Genomic DNA, 20414 nt, shown 5'->3' with positions numbered 1-20414 from the left:
TCTCACAATCAGACGGTGAAGTTAGTGAAATAAATGAATGGATTCAGCTTTTATCTGGATCCTGTCCAAAATGGGATGATTTCTTCCGTGGTATAGGCAACAGTCTTCCTCTTTTTCAAAGCAATTTGTCAAACCACTGGGATGTAACTGACAATAAGATTCCAAGAAGTTCCCTCTATTCTAGATCCATCCCATAAGTCCTGCTTGATGCCCATTCCCTCAAGTTATCATGAATGAAACTAGGACCTTAAGTACAGAAAACATGTTTAAACAAAGTGTTAATTTTAATGTATTTTGGGTTTCCTTCTGCTCCTCTTGTACACCCTGTACAAATGTAGATCACATTTATGCTCCTGTATAAAACAAACTAACAAATAAATAAATCTGTATTTTCTCAACTTAATGACTCAAAAGGGCTAGAGATAGAATTATTGTTCTAATAAAAGAATTAGTCAACAGTCGATAGACTGTACTAACAACACTCCAGGCGCATCTTGGGAATCCCCTTCGCCTCAGGCCCTGCACTGATGTCATGAGAAAAGTCATGGCACAGTTGGACTGTCAGCTACACTAAAGCCAACCCTGATAAACTGAGTGAACCCTCCATCCAAACACGTTCAGTTTAAAGTTAAAATATTTGTTAGACTGCATGGGTTCTTAAATTAGAGAGATGTTCAGGTATCTTATGGTCTAATACTGTTGTTTCCATGCTGACAATGTACCCAAGGTCGGAAATTACAAACTCAGTTTTAATACAGAAATTAGTGTGTTCTTTAGATTTGAGAGAGCTAGGATATCTATTGTAATACACATGTTGTTTCAATAGTACATTTGTTGAAGATCTGAAAATTCCCGCTCTTTCATTTCCCTTAAATTCTACAACGATCAATCACAAAGGATAATTGTTTCCAGCACTTTACATAATCCAAGATAAAATATAAAAATAAAACAAGTTTTAAAACAAAAACATAAGCAATTTAAAGCATACGTTTCTTAGCAATCAATATTGAGATTTTGGGTTAGCAATCGTCTCATGTTGAAGAAAATGGATAGATGGATGATGGATGGATGGATGGATGGTTGGATGGATGGAAATTGTGAAAGTGTTTGTATTATTTTTAAAAAGTACTGAACAAATGTAACATCATGTGCACACCATAAATATAGTATACAGTATATACAGTATAATAATCTATACAGAACGAAACCAAACAAAATAATCTCATCATCTATCATTTAATTTTATGAAATTAATTCTCAGGGTCAAGTAAGCGTTCTAAAAATAATTCGGACAACCCTGATCTTCGTCTGAGTGAAAGATGAAATTCACAGCTGCTGCTGTCATATGTAAAACGACAAGGTTCCGCCTTCTGACAAAAGCTTCTGAATGTCCGAGTTGCATTCAAACGCAGCACCTCTCAGAAGTCCGTGGCTGGTGCGGCCACCAGGGGGCGCACCCCGGGGGAGGCTCGAGCCCCTGTCTCCAGTCCGCTTCTCCTCGTACCATGAGCTGAATCAGACCAGGGAAGATGGCGGCCACTGACCATTCCCGGTCCGAAGCTGCCAAACAGCGAAGGCAGGATCAGCTGCAGCGATGGTTGGGGTCGGACACGGACCGGACGGGTTTGGAAACCAAGGAAACTTTGAGCGTTTCCGGCACGCGGCGGGCGAAAGTCCGCTTCGCCCAAGGAGCGGTGTTTATGGCCGCCTGCTCCGCCGGGGACCGGGAGGAGGTGGCAGCGCTGCTCGGCCAGGGAGCTGACATCAACCACGCCAACATAGACGGACTGACAGCGCTTCATCAGGTAGGAAAGTTACCGTTACACTCCGAACATTGTGTTGGTGTGTGTTAGTGGAGTTTAGATAGACGTGTTGTCGTTATACTTTAGCGTTCGACACAGCAAAGAATTAACAACCAGGAGTTAAGAGGTGAGAAGATAAACCTCACTTGTGTCGCCTCCACCTTAACTAACCCAACGGAGCTCTGTCTTTTGTCTGGTGTGTGTTTTGTCACTAGTTAACGTGAGTTAGTTAGCTGTTGAAAGGCTAGCCTAAGCAGAGTTTGTGCTTATTTTTCTTGCATAATTTGTTGACGTGAGTTTTAGCCAGTAAATATGAGTCAGAGCCGCGGCATCGCGTTCAGGCTTCACGGACCCCCAGTGGAGGTCTAGTGTCGGACACCTTCTGGTGGAGTCTCCGCCAAATGGTCGGTGATTGAATTCGGAGACTTTTTCATGATCTTATCAACAGGTTTCATTCTGTCGATGAACAGAGCACCACTGACGACCAGAGCTGGGTCAAACCAGGATGATCGATCCGTCAGTTTCTAATCGTGGTTCGACTTTTGGGGCCTTAACATGTCCCAGATTGGCTGCACCTCTGAGCTTGTTCCAGTCCAAGTGCTCCTCTCCTCTCCTCCTCTCTTCCCTTCTCTTCTCCTGTCCTCTCCTCCTCTCTTCCCTTCCTTTCCCTTCTCCTCTCCTCTCCTCTCCTCACACAGGAGGGTTCTGGACAGCATCACTGTCACACAGGCCCTCTGTGATGCAGCATTTCCTCTGCTTATACGACACCACGTGTCACAAACACGTCAATGACTCTTTGCACATTTAATTTGGAACTTCTAAAAGAAATTGCCAAACTTTTGGATGTGGTGCTTTTTAATTTCCTTCCCCACCAGTGATGTCATCATGATAGATGAGTGGTGTTTTCCCTCGCCTTGGTTTTATTTGATGAAGTTCCCATGATTCAGTTCAGATGAGTAAGAACGCCTGTTCTGCCTGGATGCCGGCTGAACTCACCCTTCCTGAGCAGATCCACACGTGGGCCCATCTCCCAGTGTGGTTCCTCTCCTGCCCTCCATCTCTGTCTCGCTTGTTGCTCATTGGTCTCCTGGATACCAGAATTAAATATAGGCCCACACTCTCCAAACTTTCCATCCCCTCCATCCAAAGCCTTTCTGTCTTCCTCACTATACTGTGTCTCTCCTTTGTCCCCCACCCGGCCTCCTCTCCCTCTCCTCTCTGTCTTACTCTTCCTCCTTCTCCTTGCCAATTCCCTATGATGGGGACTACAGTGATTTCAATGGAAGAAATGGAAAACATTCCTCAACTGGCACAGGCTGCTGTTGTCAAAGGCAATTTCCACAATGAATCTCTTGATAAGCACTAGACGGAGTCCGCTGGGGGACTGTGGCGTTCACCCTCGTAACACGCAGGGTGCCATAAGTGCCCTCTGTTCATTCATTCAGCCCGGAGCAGCACTCGCTTGGAGGGCTCCCCCTTTTCAGCGACTCAACGCCGTCTTTGACTGCACTGCTGTGAACCACCAGCTTCACCACCGCCTGAAAGCGACGGCTTCTATTTTCTTTTTTACACCCTACCGCCAGACTAATTATATTATGACCGAGGGTGGAGACGAGTAGCGGCTTTGTGATTTAGACCAAAAGCAAAGCCTCTTACAGTAGGTGGCTTAAGACTTCCTGACAAATGAGGCGCTGAGAAATGACAGCACCTCCCTCTGTGACTCCTGTAGAGCAGCTGCAGCGGTCATGGGTGACATGGAGCGCCGTCACGTTCAGAGGTGCCCCGGTACCCTGCAGATCTGTAACCCCTGAATTGTGATTTTTGCGTGTTCCTCATTCAGGTTGCATCACGTGTGTGACATATAGTATAAACTGATGTGGAAACATAGGAATGCAAAAAGGTCAGCTTCACTTCATAACCACAAGCAGATGTGTGACGTCTGTCTTTTCCTTTGATGAATCTTTTGCTGTTCAGATCGGTAGAGATCCATATGACGTTATCAATAATCTATGTTTACTGTCAGTTGTTACTAAATCATGAATAATCTTCTCACTTTAATCATTGAACTCCACCCCCTGGCAGGATGGATGGGAAGGAGAAAGGAGGTGGTCGGTCTATTTCAGAGATTCTCAGTACTTTGATCACGATCGACCGGCTAGTCCTGAAGGTAGTTCTGGTAGAATAGATCACATGACATTAAAAAATAGACTTCAATCTATCATCCATACCATCACTTGACTGACATTAATGGCAGCCAATCAAATAACATTTGTTTCTTGGGGCGGCAGTGGCTCAGTGGTAGAGCGTGCGGTAGAGCGGTTTGTCCAATGTTTCAAAGATTGGCGGTTCAATTCCCACTCCCGCCCAAAAAGAACACCCGGAGGTGAGCTGACAGTGGGAGGTGTCAGCTCACCTCTCGAGCACTGCCGAGGCACCCTTGAGCAAGGCGCCGTCCCCGTTACAAGTTGCTCTTTTGGGGAGCACCAATAAAGGAGCTGCCCGCCACTCTACCTCCTCTGCATGCGTACAGGCCCCATGTGTGCGATTGTGTAGAGGGCTTGTACACACATATATACTGTATGCATGATTTGATTTGAACTAACTAAATAGCTACTAATTTCCCTGCTGGGATTATAGTCAGTATATAAAAAAATTTTTTAAATTAAAAAGAATTTAGGTCGCCGTGCATGTGAAATTGACATCTGATAGGGATCACCACCTGTAGGCAGGCAGAATAAAAACAGGAAACAATTTTTCAACCCCATTGATGCGATGTGTTCATACTTTGTTTTCTAATTTATGGTTAAGTGTAAATAAATGACTATTTATGGAAGGAGTGTGTCGTCCCTGTTCATCTCCACTCTGGTAAGTGGAGCTACATGGCGAATGTTGTTGACTTTCACATGTATTAAGATTATTAAGATACTACATATTCAATATAGTGTTCTAAGGTGACATAAAATGTTTTATTTTGCTTGTGTACATGTCATAGTACTTTGCATTTTTGTCCCTGTTGATGGAATGTCAGGGGAGAACTAGTAATTGTTTCCTGTTGTACAACATCTGACATAAAGAATACTATAAAGTCAGTACAATGCTCATCATAATACTATTTCAACTGGATACTGTACGTGTTAGGGTTAGGGTTATAAGTACATTTTCTTCTTTGGGGTTGTGGCATTTACATTTCACTGCTGCTGTACTAGTACAGTCATGCATGTGATGAATAAATAAGTCTTTGTCTTGAATCTGAACTGGGTTCCATGGAAAAGCCCCAAGAAAACATTTTCATAGATGAAGCAGGGTTCAACCTGGCAAGATGGAGGCAATACGATAATTGGTCAGCATGCCATTGTGGAAGTCCCATACCAGAGTGGTAGTAACGTCACTTTTTGTTTAGCTATAAGTAACTTTGGTTTTTCCACCATCAAGAAAATTGTTTTTTGAGAAAATGGGTGGAGGTTAGAAGAAAGAGGACCTCGGCAGTACTCAGGAGGTGAAGAGGCACCGTGTCAGTTCACTCTCCGAAATTTTTTTGCCCATTATGAGTCTTGATTCGGCCAACCTTCCGGTCTCCACCCCAAGACTTATTGAGCTACTGCTTCTGGTCACTGTTTCTGGTCACTTATTTTCTATGAGTGCTCTCACATGTATGAATGAAAAGCGTATACTGGCACCCCATGCTGATGACAGTCCACTTTTAGATCCTTTACCGTACCTGCTTCACGTATCTTAACATCGTCCTCATCACTGATGTTTTTGATGACCACACTCTTGTTGCCGATTGTGAAAAGTCTGGTGTCCACTGTCATGGTAACTTTAAAGGGCAATCTCAAACGTCATTATAAGAAATTATATATTATATCATTACAAATATGCGCACAAATTATTTTTTCTGTCGAAGCATTAAAGAGACATCAGTAAACAAGGGTAGAGCTGTACAGCCCAACATTCTGATAGACTACTGCTCTTACCTGCTCCTCCTGAAGGGCTGAGGAGATGCTGTGCAGCCTCACAGTTGGCCTTCATCTCCGTTCTGGGGAGGCATATGAATTATTGTTTTGCTTTCCACCAGATCTACAAAGCAAAAGAAAGACACAGTCAAATCAAATCCAGACACCCTGAACAACTCCTTCAAGAAGATAGCTTTGTCTATAAAGACATAGTACCCTTTTTTATGATCTTCCTTGTGTGATTATAATCGTGTGGAATTTTTTAGTGACTCAGACAAAAATAGAGATGGTCATCTCCTGAATAACTGACGCCCCGAAGATTAACGCTCAATTTTTCTGATGAACGGTATATTTAAAATCCAATTTGAAACATGTTGCCAATGAAATCGAGGTTGTACTCGCCTTGGATGGTGCAGGAACCTGCTGAACGGCGTGTGGAGCCGACACCGGCGGAACGGTACCACTGGTTGCCTGAGAAGGGAAACATATTCTATAAGTTCTCCTCAGAGGTTTTGTGACAATTTCCCACGCCAAAGGTCAAAGCTTGTTATATGAATGTACCACACCTTAAGAAAAACCTCAGCGAGGGCCTGAACCAGATGGCTTGGCTGCCCTCAAAGAATCACAGCTTCCATTGCTTCTGTCAGCTGGTTGCGATTGTGGTGGTATTTTTTAGCACACCACAGGGGTGCAGCCATACAGTTTAAATATTATTGAAACATTTCACATAACCATAATCTCTGAACATTAACTAATACTTTTATTTTATTATTCTAAAATCAAAGATCTCGAAGATCTCATTGATCTTAGCCGTGGCGACACCACTGCTGTTTGCACCCACTCAGATATGAATGTGCACACTCATGCATTATTGCCATCACCAGCTTATTGCGGACACCAGTGAGGAATGGATGATAAACCACATAAGATGAGATATACTTTATTGATCCCAGACTGGGAAATTTAAATGTTGCAGCAGCAACGACGTTTAAATGATATTCAAGTGATGCACAACGTTTATCCTCGGGTGAGATGCCGTTAGATGGAGTGACTGAAAGGACAAAAAGCTTTAACTCTTATATTTCCCACATCTCTATGTATCTGACATTTTACTGTATTGACATTTTCTGACAAACACTGACTGGTTTTCCGTGTCGTGTTTTTGTCAGCATTTTGACACTTGGAATGTTAAACTACCGGTATATCAATGGAACACTCAGGTGTAGGAGAAGCAACTTGTCCTTTCAGAACAGACCGTATTTTTTGTCTTCGCAAGTTGTTCAATTTCCTATCTGTTCCAAACAGTCAGTAGTGTTTCAGTGAAGACATTGAATTTTATGTGAAAATATGAAAGAACTTTGAACTTTTGCTGGGTGACGTCAGAAGGAAGTTGGTTTTGTTGTGTTTCTAGCATTGATAGGATCAATGACCAACATCGTCTACCAGGAAGACCTATGTTGACAGAGGTTCAGTATCTTCAGAAGACATCCCGGAAAAACAACTCAATACATAATACTGTGATGTAACTTAAAGGACTGAAAACCACCTAGTTCAGACCAGAGAGAATGACCATATGACCCTGATTCCTAATTATGGGATGCTGCTGCAGGTTTCAGGTTGTTGTTGGATTGAAGGAACACTTCAGTGATCTTGATGGACATCGGCGCATATCTTCAGTTCGGTGATTGATAAATAAATCAAGGACCTGAAACAATTTGATCAGAATGTATAAATAGAGATGAGAACGACAAAGATTGTTTGATCACTTTAAGTTACTATCAATATTTTCTTCAGAAAAACCAGTTCATGATGAAAGAAAATGAAGTGAAGAATTGTTTTGGGTAAATTCCTAAGATTCTGTTGTGTTTTCGTAGATAAATTCCATTGACTGCTGTAAAGTATGGTGATGTAAAATGGCTTGTGGCGCTACCATACATGTGTATGTTGTAAAAAAGTGGAGTAAAAAATGTGGCTCTTAGTCTCTGATTGGTCGCCCACCCTGGTTTACTTCATGTAACGCCTCCAGGAGGTCAAAATTCATTTCAGGTTGGGTTCTGCAGATTTATTGATGTAGAAATTTAGTATCCCGAGGTGCACTGGCGTCGCGCCCGGAGTGTCCCCTGCCTCACGCCCCCTCTCAACTGGGATAGGCTCCAGCGCCCTGCAACAGCGGTTGAAGCCGTCGCAGGGTGATGATGAATACAAAAAAGTACAAAAAAGATTAAAAGTGTGGGGGGGTTATATGAAGGGTTTTCATCCCGTCTCTCCATCTGATCATTTTGTCTTTGCAGAACAAAACTCACTGAAGTCACAGAGTGAGTCCTGAAGCGTCACAGTTTACTATTCGGGACTTTATTTCTACTTTTACTCCGTTGTTAAAGTTACAAATTGGGCTGCAGTTCGTTCTAGGAGTGGGTTTGTGCGTATTTCAGTGTAGACACACAGAGGTTCTTTTGATAATGTTTTCGTTTACCTTTTTTAATTTTAGAATGGAACCTTTTCTCAGATATGTAATTAACAATAATTACTAGTAAGGGGGATGACTGAGATAACCTTCGTCTTTTTCACACACAGATCATACCCCTTAGTTTTTTCCTAGATACCGACTGGAATGACATCAGTATGGTATCACAACACCATGAGGTCCTCATGAGATGCATCTTGGGACTTGTGCTGGATCTCACTGGGATCCATCCAGTCTTTGCCTCAGGACCAGCAGCTAAATACATTTGCTGTTTCACTTCTTCCTCTGTTTTGGAAAGTACTTAAAGGCTTCTAATAGCCCATCTAACGGGACGTTATTACAGTGAGCAGACACAGTCGTCATTGTTGCCCCCCCCCCCCCACTTTAAGTGAATTTAATAGATTTTGGAAGTGACTGCAGTTTTGCTTTTTACAGAAGACCCAAATGAGTGCTCTTTGTTACACCACAACTGGAATTTGAGGCTTTCTGCTTGCTTTCTGTCTTTTAGAGCGCATAGCAGAAACTTTTATGATTAAAAAAAGAACACTTCCATTGGTCTCCATGGTGTGTGTGTGTTTCCTCCGGCAGGCCTGCATTGATGAAAATGCTGAAATGGTTCAGTTTCTGGTGGAGAGTGGAAGTGACGTTAACAGAGGGGACAACGAGGGCTGGACTCCTCTGCACGCTGCTGCCTCCTGTGGCTTCATCCAGATCGCTAAGTGAGTGCTGAGCCGCAGGTGTCACGGACTGGAGGCTTGCTTTGAGTGTCCTTTAGTATGGAGGAAGGTGTCACACAGGATATAGAACCATGTCTGGGAATAAACACCTGGTTATTAGCGATGTACTGCTTGGCAGTTGTAGTGTTTCCTGACTGTATTCTTGTATTTACAGATACTTGATAGAGCACGGCGCTAATGTCGGCGGCGTGAATAGCGAGGGAGAGCTTCCTCTGGACGTGGCCACAGAAGACGCCATGGAGAGACTTCTCAAAGGTGAAATCAAGAAACAAGGTGAGGAATCAGCGATAACACCCGCACGGAAACGGAAAGGCTAATCCCCTCAGTGCTGCTGGGTAGCTGACAACACTGTGTCTGATACCCTTTCACAGGTTCCTTAAATGTAATAAGGTATTTAAAGCACAGTTAGAATAATAGCTTCATATCAACAATAGATTTTAAAATAGTAATGTTTATACTAACTAACTAATCCTCTCAATAAATTTACAAGCAAAATCATTTTCAAACATTCGATGGTCCAATTTGTTAAATGTTGACATTTTACAAATTTATGAAGAAAGTATTAAAAAAAACACTTAACGCTTTAAGTGCCAACAAAAGGGATAATAAGTTTGTTATATATAGTGTTGTACGTGTATGGGATACCGTGTGGCATTCTCTTTGTTGTTGTTGTACAGTCATCGTCTCCTGTTGATCTGATGACTTCTGATGTTCTATAGATTTAGAATAAATCTATAAACTCCTTGTACTCATTTTTAATAATTTGATTAACTGCAATTTTATCGACAATCGGTTAAAGTTTGATGACCTTTTACTTTTTATCAGCATCCCTGAACATCGAGACCAGCAGTTGTTCTTATTAAATATTATTTTACATATTTCCAGAACACTGAATGACTTTTTTTCTGAATTCAATCATAGTTAATAGTGACAGTGACAACATTTCATCATAACAGCTTTAATATGTTCAGTCAGATGACAGATGACGACATCCTGGCATCTCTTCACTTTGTCAGATCGTAGTTCACACAGAACGCTGCTGTTGTGTATTGAACCCCCCCTCTGGACACAATTTGCTGCTTTCAGACACGTATCTGTAAATTACATGTGGTTTGAATGAGTTACCTTTAACTGCTTTGGCTTCAGTTACTATTTTCCCAATTACAGTGAATGAATTTGAGAAACCCTTCAGTGCTTAGGCAGCATTGAGGTCATTCTCCTCACTCCATAGCCCAGAACTTTTTCACTTTCATCCTGCTTTGGAAAATGGCTGAATTTTTAACTCTGGTGTTTAAAATTCTCTGCCTATTTTTTCTAAAAAAAGACAAAAATAGGCAGAGAAATGAGGACAGTCAGTTTACCAAATGTTCTGTGACCCTCATAGCATTAAAATGGACTGAAGATCTGAGCTCACATCTTTATCGCTGCCTCAGATCCACCGTATCACTAAAATCTCAACACACACAACCAAGATAAATAAGAGTGTTTAGCTGTTAATCCGCTGCTCACAGCATGTCTGATAGATTCTGTACTTTCATTTCTGACTGTTACTTCCTGCGTACGCTGACAGGAATTGACGTGGACAAGGCCAGAAAGGAGGAAGAAAGGATCATGCTCCAGGACGCCATGGCGGTGCTGGCAGGAAGTGGCACCCTCACGCCTCACCCGAACACCAAGGCGACCGCTCTACACGTCGCAGCCGCCAAAGGCTACATAGAAGTCCTGAAGTGAGCATCCGTCTGAACAAACGAGCAACGACAGCTTGTTAGCATTTGTCGTGTTTTGGAATCGCACCAAGTGAAACATTTGTTTTATTCATAGCCTTCTCCTTCAGAAGATTCTTCTAATCTTCTCCGCTCGTGTGTGTGTGTGTGTGTGTGTGTGTGTGTGTGTGTGTGTGTGTGCTTGTTTCTGGTCGTGTTCAGGGTGCTGCTGCAGTGTGGGGTAGACGTGGACAGCAGGGACTCAGACGGGTGGACGCCCCTGCATGCTGCAGCTCACTGGGGGCAGGAGGAGGTGTGCACCCTCCTCGCTGACAACATGTGCGACATGGGTGCCGTCAACAACGTGGTGAGCACGCTGACACCCCGTGTGTGAATGTAGCTCCTGCTAGCGTGTGACTGACGACGCTCCGCCGATGTCCTTGTAGGGCCAAACGCCTCTAGATGTTGCAGACGAGAACCTCGCGGACGCTCTGGAGGAGCTTCAGAAGAAACAGAACGCCGTGAGTCGGCTCTGGCCTGGGCTCCGCATGTGCACCGCTCACGTAGATAAACCTGATTTGACTGATAGCTTACAGAGAGGAATGTTCTCAGTGTATATTTGTGTTTTTATTCCTCTCCAGTTACGCAGCGAGAAAGAGAAACAGACTCCTGTTATTGAAACCAGCCCACAAATCTCCATGGTACCGATTCGCACACGCAGGTCAGTGCTGGGGTGTGGGCATGTGTGTGTGTTTGTGTAAATGTGTGTGTGTGTGTGTGTGTTTGTGAAAACACGCTATGCTGATCTCGACTGAATCCCAGTCGTCCCGATGGTGATCATTTGCATGCAGGTGTGAGATTAGCAGTCCCAGCATTCTTTCGAACCTTGTTACTGGTGTCCAGTGACATCAGTCATGGAGGACGACGGAGCCGTCAGTCCCAGAGTCGCATTAAATACTAAAGAAAGTGGATTTCAGGCTGTAATGTTGACTGTACACTCTGGAAATGTTAAAACAAGAACTAAAACTAGGAACATTTATCCTTTTTTTAATATGTTTCCTTGGCTACAAGTTGAAATTAGGGTATTTCTGTGAGTGAGATTATTCCAATAGATATAATTGAAGAACCTCCACAAGTTCTGTAAAGGTGCCTTTGGATGTTTTGGAAGGTGGGGGGAGAAAATGGGTTTTTTTTGTTTGTTTTGTAGTCATGCAGAAAAAAGTTGGTAAAAATTCATGTCTAAACTCATGCTAGATGACATCAGGCAAAGCAATGCGAGGATCCCAACAAAAACTCTGTGTATCATAATACAAACCATTAAAATTGAATTTAAAACAAAATATTCACCAATCAAAAACAAGTTTCATAATGTAACCCTTTCTCCTGGTTGGTGACCTGACCTGATGAATTACCTGATCTGAACTAACCCCACGGTTCAGTGCATTTCCTCGCGATGCCAGGGTCTGGACATGAATCAGTCAGACGGAACAGAGAGAAGGAACACGGGGAGCTGGCATGGTTTCTGCCCCACAGAGTGATAACGCAGCGATTAACTGCTTAGCTGATGAGGTCAGCATTACCCACGGGGTGACGTGATCAGGGTAGCGTCAGCGAAGGAGTCGCCGTCAGCTGGTGGAAAGAGGAAGAAGTCCGTAGCAGCGGTGTTAGAAGACAGGACACGTGAACGGCTGTCAGGGGCTTAAAGAGCGATAGAAGCTCACTTCCTTCATTCTGAAAGTCAGCCTTCTATGTAATCAGTACAGATACTGTATACAGAATGTGGTCGCGACGCATTCTTCTGTGGTTCGGAGGCTCCGGTGTGTAACGTTTGCATAATCGCACATCAATTCAGTTAAAAGCCGACGGATGACGTTTCCAACTAAACGGTGATCCAGTGTGGGCGGCGTGGCAGCCGAACAAACTGCTTTCTGAGACGTGGATAAATCAGGGGGCGTTAACGTCTCTGTACAGAGAGAACGGTTTGGGTGTGACGCTTTTCAGTGCTGGTGAGAGAGACGTTTGACAAATAATAAACTAAGTAAAATGGCTCAGTCAAGCTGGAGTCTCTTATTTTTAATCAGTTTGGGAACCTGAGAGCGCGGTTCCTTTTCTTTTTGCATTGGGCAGCAGCAGTAACAGCATGACATGTTGTAGTCCTGCAGTGTGAGCGTTGCACATGTGCACGTTGTCCAACGATCAGGCAGCGATACCACACGGCTTCACAGAAAGCGTCCCACCATCCCACCCATCGAAGTGCTGCATGCGCGTTCTAATTGGCTGCACATGGAATGATCGCCCTCACTGATCCAGCCCCCCTGCATGCCACCTTTTGTTCCGCCCCACCTTGGCCCCTCCATCCCTGCAGGACTTCTATCTCTCGTATGAGCAGCAAGGAGAAGATTTGCCTCCACGAACGCGAGAAGCACCCACCCCCGGCCCTGCCGAGCAGCCCGGCGGAGGATGAGGAGGAGGAAGGCCAGCCTGGACAGGGCCAGCCTCAGATCCAGGGGAAGGCCTCCAGCAGCTCCAGCTCAGAAGAGGAGAGCGAATCAGAGAGCGACGTGGAGTCTGGTAAGAGGCACAAATGGACAATTTGGATTGTAGACGTTTTGTCAGATATGTGTGGATATTGTTCTGGTTTTATTAATCACTGACTTTTACACATTTGCAGAGAAAGCGAAGAACAGAGAGCTCATAAACAACTTGAACAATAAACGCAACACCACCAGCCTGCTTCCTACCTCCATGTCAACGGGTACGGCTGTAAGCCAACAGAAAAAGGTGAAAACATGCAGTGATCTGCTGTGGAGAAGCATCAACAACACTGAACATTAATGACCACTCTTGCTGCTCGGGTAGCAGGACCAGAGCAAGCCTTCAACCACCGAGGCCCCGGGCTCCTGGAGGACGTCTCTGAGGAAGGCGGGCAGCTCAGTTACACTCGGCTCAGCCGGACTGTCCGACTCCAACCAGGACACCAGCAGACCTCCGGAGACCGGGCTCGGCATGACCCGCTCTGCCTCTAGTCCACGCCTCAGCTCTGAGGCCGACACCAAAGTACACACCACACACTGCCTGGATTCTAGGGTTTATTTTATGGATTTAACAAGACTTCAAATAAAACCTTCTTTCACAACTTCTATTCATGAAGTCGCCTAAAAAACCCATCTAACCTGGCCTTCGCTCCTCAGGAGCCGAGGCTTGCCCGGGTTCCTCCCATCCCGACGAGGAGACTCTTCAGTATTCCAGACAACAGCCCCGACAACTCCAACAGGTGGGCCCGAGCTCTCAGATGCTTCAGCGCTCGTGAAACCAGAACCTTGTTTTCCTGAGTCACTGCTTATGAGCCCCGTGTCACCCTGTCTCTCTCTCAGCTGGCTGAGTCGTAGCTCCTCTTACACCCGGCGCCTTCATAGTCAGTCAGGCAATGACCTCACTAGCTCCACCCCCTCTTTGCTTTACAGGTCAGTCGTGCTGCTCACCGCTGTTTTGTTGCTTTAGCATTTTGTGTGTGATCATCGTTACTCAGTCACCCACCCCCCGGCAGCAAATACTAATCTGTATGTGTGGTTTGAGAGACATTTTTATGCTTTCCAACAACGTCCCATCTTTACAGCTCATCCTATGGAAAGAGACTGGATGACCCTACCGTGACCTCAGCAAGCACAGGAACAAGCTCAGTGGGACTGAGTCGCCCGAACAATGTCTTGACCCAGAGGTACGTCACATTTGACTCGTTTTTAATGTGTTTTCCTCCTTTGTTTGAGGTGTCTGACTATCACAAGGTTAACTTTCTTCATTAGACTTCAGGAAGAGTCGGAAAAGAAGGATCAGTCTGCCATCACCTCCTTAAACTCTCAAGGCCAGAATATGGGCGATCAGGAGACTAAACAGAGGCGCAAGTACGTTGAGGCTTTCACCAGCGTCTGTTGGCGAACGCGAACGGGACAATGTTTGTACAGTGATGATGGAGCTGTACTGGACGTTAAAGTTTGTACCTTATGCAGGTCCTATCTTACACCAGTACGAGATGAGGAGGCAGAGGCGCAGAGGAAGGCTCGTTCTCGTCACGCCCGTCAGTCCCGTCGCTCCACACAGGTACAAACGTCGCCGGGTTAAGATCGTCACAAGTGCTACGTGTCACGGCTACATGACATGCTGTTATTTCATTTTCGTACGCAGGGAGTGACGCTAACGGATCTACAGGAAGCAGAGAAGACAATGAAGACGGACAACAAAGGGAGAGAAAAGCGGGAAGAGGAGGAGAAGGAGAAAGAGAAGGAAAAGGAAGCAAAAGTGAAGAAAGCAGAGGAAGGGGTGAGAGATGTATTTGACTTCAACAGGCCGGCGTAGGCTGTGCTTCTGTGACATCACGTGACATCACACAACGGTGGGATTGTGTATTTACAGGAAGTGAGCTGGAGGTCTCGTATTGCCAGCCTGCAGAAGTCTGACCTCCTCGGCCTCACGCAGCCCACCGGCACGCCACGGCTGCAGACGTCTGACAAGAAAGGTTCCACGTCATCACGTCATTAGTTTAAAAAAAATAAAAAACCTACAGCATGACGATGTGTTGAAATATGTGATTTGCTTTTAAACCGACTGCCGCCTGGCTTTTGTCCAGATGTTGAGGCCAGCACGGGGGAAAGCGAGACGGAGCGATGGGCCAGGGAGCGCAGGGAGAGGAGGCAGGCTCGGGCCAGGAGGAAGGCACAGAGGACCGGGGAGGTAAACGCTGGAAACATGTTAGCGCAGCATGCTAACAAGAAAGGACTGATTCTGGATGCACATGTAAAGGCGTGATGATGTCACACTGTGGTTAGAGAACACATTGTGCTGTCTGTTGCAGAGTGATGACAATGAGCCGAGTGGAGAGGAAGAGTTTTCAGGCAGTGGGCTGGATCCACAGGTGTGTGTGTGTGTGAATATTGTGTCTGTGGTGCAGTTGTGTTGTAGCTAAGACCCCAATTATAAATCATTTTCTTTGGCATTCACAGAAAGTTGGATACTTGGGTTCCAGGTATGAGTTCAGACTTTGACCTATCAGGTTCTTTCTTCAATCAGTTGAGCCTCTGATAGCTGGATCATTGATCTGTGCTCCTCTGCTTAGGTCTGACGTCTCCTGTAACGACAGCACCCAGGGAGGAGACTCGGCGTCTAAGGATTTTAAGAAGGTCAGCAGGGAACTAACCCGGAGGTCACGGTGCTTGTCTTGAGTGTTTCTCCTGGGTGTTTACTGCACTGCTGTGTGTTCCAGCTGTTTGAGGAGGTCTCCAGAGAAAACAGCCAGCTCCAGTCTCAGCTGCAAGACACCCAGAGGGTCATCGGTCAGACAAGGCTGGACTTAGAGAAGGCCACGCAGGTGATGACACACACACACACACACACACACACACACACACACACACACACACACACACACACACACACACACACACACACACACACACACAGATTCTGAGTGTCTCCATGCAAATATGAACAGTGGCAGCATGCATTCAGTACTAGAGTCTCCATCTCTCCTCACTCGGGTTCTTGTTTTCATTAGTTGGTAAAAATAGCATCAAAGAATGATCAGTGTCTCGTTTAATTAGTTTAGTGTGTCCATGAAATGAAAGTTAGAAACTGTTCATAGTGTAACGTATGTGTAATAATTCCACTTCCTGCCCAGATCAGCTCAGATTCGGGCTTCTCTTCACAGCTTTGATCCCACAAAAGAAAGCATCGATAATGCCTTTGCGAATCGATCTATCAGACTGTCTCAGACTGTATGCGGCCAAATTCGTTCAGCATTGTGAATTCTAACGAGTCCTGGATCACGTTGAAGGATCTTCTCAGCTGACATTCTCTGCAAAAATACGGGAAGCCACAACAACAGCCATAACAGAAAAACTCAACATTGTAAAATGGCTCCAGATAATTCAAAATCAGTCATGCATTCTTGTGAATTTGTCACCAACTGCCCAGCATGTCTCGCATTACTGTACTGGCAAGTCTATTCCATGTCAAAACGCATCGAACAGGCCAACAGTAAGCAGCTGCTTAAGCACAATTTCCCTTTGACCAAATTTATGAAAGAAAACTAGTGGATGTTAACATGTCATAATTTACCAATACAAGAAATCCTCTGTTGTCGCTTGCCTTGCCAGACTACTGTAAGAAAGAAGGAATGATGAAGAAATTTTGGGTCAGATGAGACATGTATACCTCTGTCTAAATTTTTCTTCTTGTGAATTCAGCACGTGTTTTTTTTAAGTGAGCGATTCTCAAGTATTGGGGGAACAAGCACGTCATAACTATGTATGCTTTTTCATTGACGTACCCCAATAAAGTGTTATTGCACATCCACCACAGTAGGTGGCAGCGAGACTTTCACATCTACATATAAACTGTCATTAACTCTAATTATTTGAGCATACTCAGGTAGTATTAGCTTTTCTGTTGTGGCGAGTTTTTGTACCGAACACACACCAAAGCGTGTACATGAGGGAGGTGGGAGCACATTTGTGTTAGTTTTATTTAGGGTCAGGGGTTCATTTTAGGTCTCGTTTTAGCAGCAGCAGCTGTGAAGGTAGGGATCGGTGTCTTATTGAAAACATGGCCTCGTTTTTTGTTTTCCTGCTTGTTGCTTGATTTTAGAAAACCTTGCAAAAGATTCATGTAAGATTTTTTTGCAAGCAATAAATTACACATTCTTTTCCTTTCTAATGAAAACATATATTAATAACCAATAAACACGCCAGGCTCAATAGACTGCTGAGGAGTCCTGCATTTAAAGCCTTATTTGGTCTGGTATGCCCAGAAGCTAATGGTGGCTAATGTTAGCAAGCAGACGAAGTTGTGGAACTGAACTTGCTAACTTTTTGTGTTTGTGTGCTGATGTTTATGTTGTTGATGTGTTGTAACCAACAGAGACAGGAGCGCTTCAGTGACTGTTCTGCCATGTTGGAGCTGGAGAGGAAGGTAATGTCATCGCTACCCGTTGTAGCTTTAAACGCCTCACTACTGCCACTTGTGCTGTCTATTGACACCCCCCCACACACACACTTGTGCCACTTCCTCACATGTTTTTTCTCACTTTTTGCACATCTCCACATCTCTTCCCGCCACTCCCTCACATCTCCCTGGCATCAGGACCGGAGGATGTTGGAGCGGCGGATGGCAGAGCTAGAAGAGGAGCTGAAGGTGAAGATTATTCTTATCATGACCACAGCCTTCATGCATGGTTCTGCTTGACTAGCACGGCTTTAGCTTGTGCACCCAGCGGTGTTTTGGATGTGCACTGTAGATTTTAAAGATGGGACATTCAGCATGTCTGTGGGAGGTGTGATCATTTATTCTACAACATGGGACTTATTCATTTGGTTGTTCTTGCTTGCCTATTTTTTTAACAGATAATAAATCAGTTACAAAAGTAAATCTTGATTTAATTGGTCTTCTAGACGTTTCAACATGCCATGTAGTGGATAAAACATGAATATTTGCAGACTAGCAGTGTTGTGCATGGTAGCTGACTTTAACGTTCAAATCAAAAGTGTCGTCATTACTTTGCTTTTCCTTCTTTGAGTCTGTCTGCTGTGGACACTGCCTTGATGTACAATATTTTGTGCATAAGCTACACTGAACTGTAAGGCGCACCTTCAATGAATGACCTATTTTAAAACAGTTTTCATATATATAAGGCGCACTGGATTATAAGGCGCACCGTCAGTTTTTGAGAAAATTAAAGGCTTTTGTTAGGTGCGCCTTATAATGCGGAAAATACTGTAATCATAAACTCAGATCCAAATCAATTAAATTTTTTGGTCTGTTTTTAATGTTTTGCTCAATTTCTTCCCCCTCCAGGTTCTGGTTGACCTGAGAGCAGACAACCAGCGCCTTAAAGACGAAAATGGAGCTCTGATCCGTGTCATCAGCAAACTCTCCAAGTAGATGGTGAAAGAGACATGAAGATCAGGGACCTCCCCCCTCTCTCATTCCCTCCGTCCGTCCATCCATCCCTCCCTCCCTCCTTCCACACATTCCTCCGGGTGCCAAAGAGTGAGTGAGCGAGAGAGGGAAGGGCAGAGGAGCAGCAGAATGTCCTGCGCACATGAACACAGCAGCTTGTCTTGGATTGTGATGGCTCTCTGTGTGTGAACAGCTGGAACGTCTTTTGTGTGCCTTTTTTAACGGCTGTTTGCCACAGGACGACCGAAGGCATGGAGGCCTGTGGCGATGCTCAGAGGCTCCGACAGAAGCTTACATGAGACCTGGCAACAGCCAGAATACCCACAGGTGGTGCAACACACAAACATGTAACCTACTTCGCCTGTGTATCAGGGGAACACTAACGTGCACACACATTCCTATGCGTGCATCACATAACTTCCTCGATGCACTTTCCACGAGCACACGAGGCAGCTTGGGCCTTAAAGCTCCCACTCTTATTTATTTTTTTGTGAACACTCTCACATCACACATTCACAAATTTACTCCAGTCACGTTTCAAATTTTAGGTCGTGTGAAGCAGTTGAGGTTATGGTGTAGTTCTTTAAAAAAAAAACACCCTGAAATCAGGCTCTTCACATTCTGCCACGTCCTGAAGACGGGAGGGGGAGTCCATGAAGCTCTATTGGGTTGTTTTGTTTCCACATGCAAGTGTTTGAACCCACCTACCTCTTCACTTATGCACTTCCCCAATTTAAAAAAAAAAAATTTTGTGACCACCGACACACACTCCATGCTCTTAAAACCAGGTCAGTCGACCACAGCACTTTATTCTCTGCAAAGCAATAAAGATCTCCAGACAGAAACACTTCCTTTAGAGCAGCACTTAGTAACATAGTTGAAGATTAAAGGTCATCACACCATCATGGAAATACATGTTCTGTCAAAGCCCATCATGCCATAAATGGTTTTAAGTATTGCCATGGATAAAGATATTTTCATAGTTTCTCAGTGTCAGTTCCTTTCTTCCTAGGGAGCATGGTTATGTACATTATCTGTGTATAAATATTAGTCTTGAATAATACCCTTTTGAAGTAAAATTCCATGTAGCCTTTCTTCACATGTTGGTTTTCTAATATATTGAATGGATGTCTGCACCCTAATAAAAAAAAGTGTGTTTGTAGCCACTGACTGGTTGTTATGGACACTGAAGATTTATAGCTACGCCAACACTTTGTTCACAAAAGTGTTGATTCAAGTGAAAGATTCTGTCTCGCTTTAACCTGGACCCATCCTGACATCAGGCTCAACTTGTTTGGTTTCCTGGTGATGGAATCATCAGATTGTTCACTTGTAAGGTTCATGCTTCAATATTTCCAACCTTTCCCACCCATATCAGAACAGATGGAGTCTTAAACAAGGGTTGCAAATGTAGATGCCATGATTCTGATTTTGTGGTAATTTGATCAGATTGAGCCAGTCAAAAGATTCTATGAAGAACCAGGACACAATCAGTTTTATCAGAGTTGGGAAAGATGGAACCACAAAATTCGGATAAATGTGGAACAGATAAAGAATCTCATTTATAAAACTGTGGATTATCAACATTAAAGTTTACATGGTAATAAAACAAAATAAAAGATATAGGATTTATAAAACCTTTGGAATGCTTAGTTGTTTTTGGGTTTTTTTACAAATCCCAGTTATACTTGGAATCACCTTTAGCCTCAGATCCCTCCCCATTCATACACCCACATTCAACATTAAATGGTCAACACTACTCACACTGAATATTGGTACCTAGATGCTGGTGTGTTGCTCATCAA

The 20414-nt window shown here is 44.2% G+C and overlaps 1 protein-coding gene across 5 annotated transcripts; it reads left to right on the top strand.

The window, feature by feature from the left end:
- The first annotated feature begins 1417 nt into the window (after positions 1–1417).
- On the top strand, positions 1418–19771 carry zmp:0000001167 (protein phosphatase 1 regulatory subunit 12A). 5 transcript variants are annotated; one of them, XM_068312200.1, is made up of 25 exons: positions 1422–1805; positions 8808–8938; positions 9111–9229; positions 10527–10683; positions 10882–11026; positions 11106–11180; positions 11301–11380; positions 13049–13230; positions 13331–13440; positions 13519–13716; positions 13851–13933; positions 14034–14123; positions 14276–14377; positions 14463–14561; positions 14667–14757; positions 14842–14976; positions 15070–15172; positions 15284–15387; positions 15509–15568; positions 15657–15679; positions 15770–15833; positions 15917–16021; positions 17572–17622; positions 17794–17844; positions 18505–19771. In XM_068312200.1, exons 1-25 carry the CDS (start codon positions 1530–1532, stop codon positions 18589–18591), a joined length of 2721 nt encoding a protein of 906 aa, XP_068168301.1. In that variant the 5' UTR covers positions 1422–1529; the 3' UTR covers positions 18592–19771. The 5 variants fall into 5 exon arrangements, with proteins under 5 accessions (XP_068168302.1, XP_068168301.1, XP_068168298.1 ...); XM_068312197.1 differs by having other exon boundaries at positions 13025–13230; XM_068312199.1 differs by having other exon boundaries at positions 1424–1805; positions 13025–13230; positions 13522–13716.
- The last annotated feature ends 643 nt before the right edge of the window (positions 19772–20414 follow it).

The sequence above is a fragment of the Antennarius striatus genome, chromosome 4 (assembly GCF_040054535.1).
Source record: "Antennarius striatus isolate MH-2024 chromosome 4, ASM4005453v1, whole genome shotgun sequence".
In the NCBI taxonomy this organism is placed as follows: domain Eukaryota; kingdom Metazoa; phylum Chordata; class Actinopteri; order Lophiiformes; family Antennariidae; genus Antennarius; species Antennarius striatus.
The sequence above is the reverse complement of the archived record's forward strand: the minus strand, read 5'-3'. Positions and strand labels throughout refer to the sequence as shown.

Excerpts from the sequence above, each read along its gene's own strand:
- zmp:0000001167 (XM_068312197.1), top strand. The coding sequence starts at position 1,530 with ATGGCGGCCACTGACCATTCCCGGTCCGAAGCTGCCAAACAGCGAAGG. Across the intron at positions 15,388-15,508 it reads AGGCACAGAGGACCGGGGAG|AGTGATGACAATGAGCCGAG; the intron begins GTAAACGCTGGA and ends TGTCTGTTGCAG. Across the intron at positions 17,623-17,793 it reads TGTTGGAGCTGGAGAGGAAG|GACCGGAGGATGTTGGAGCG; the intron begins GTAATGTCATCG and ends CCCTGGCATCAG.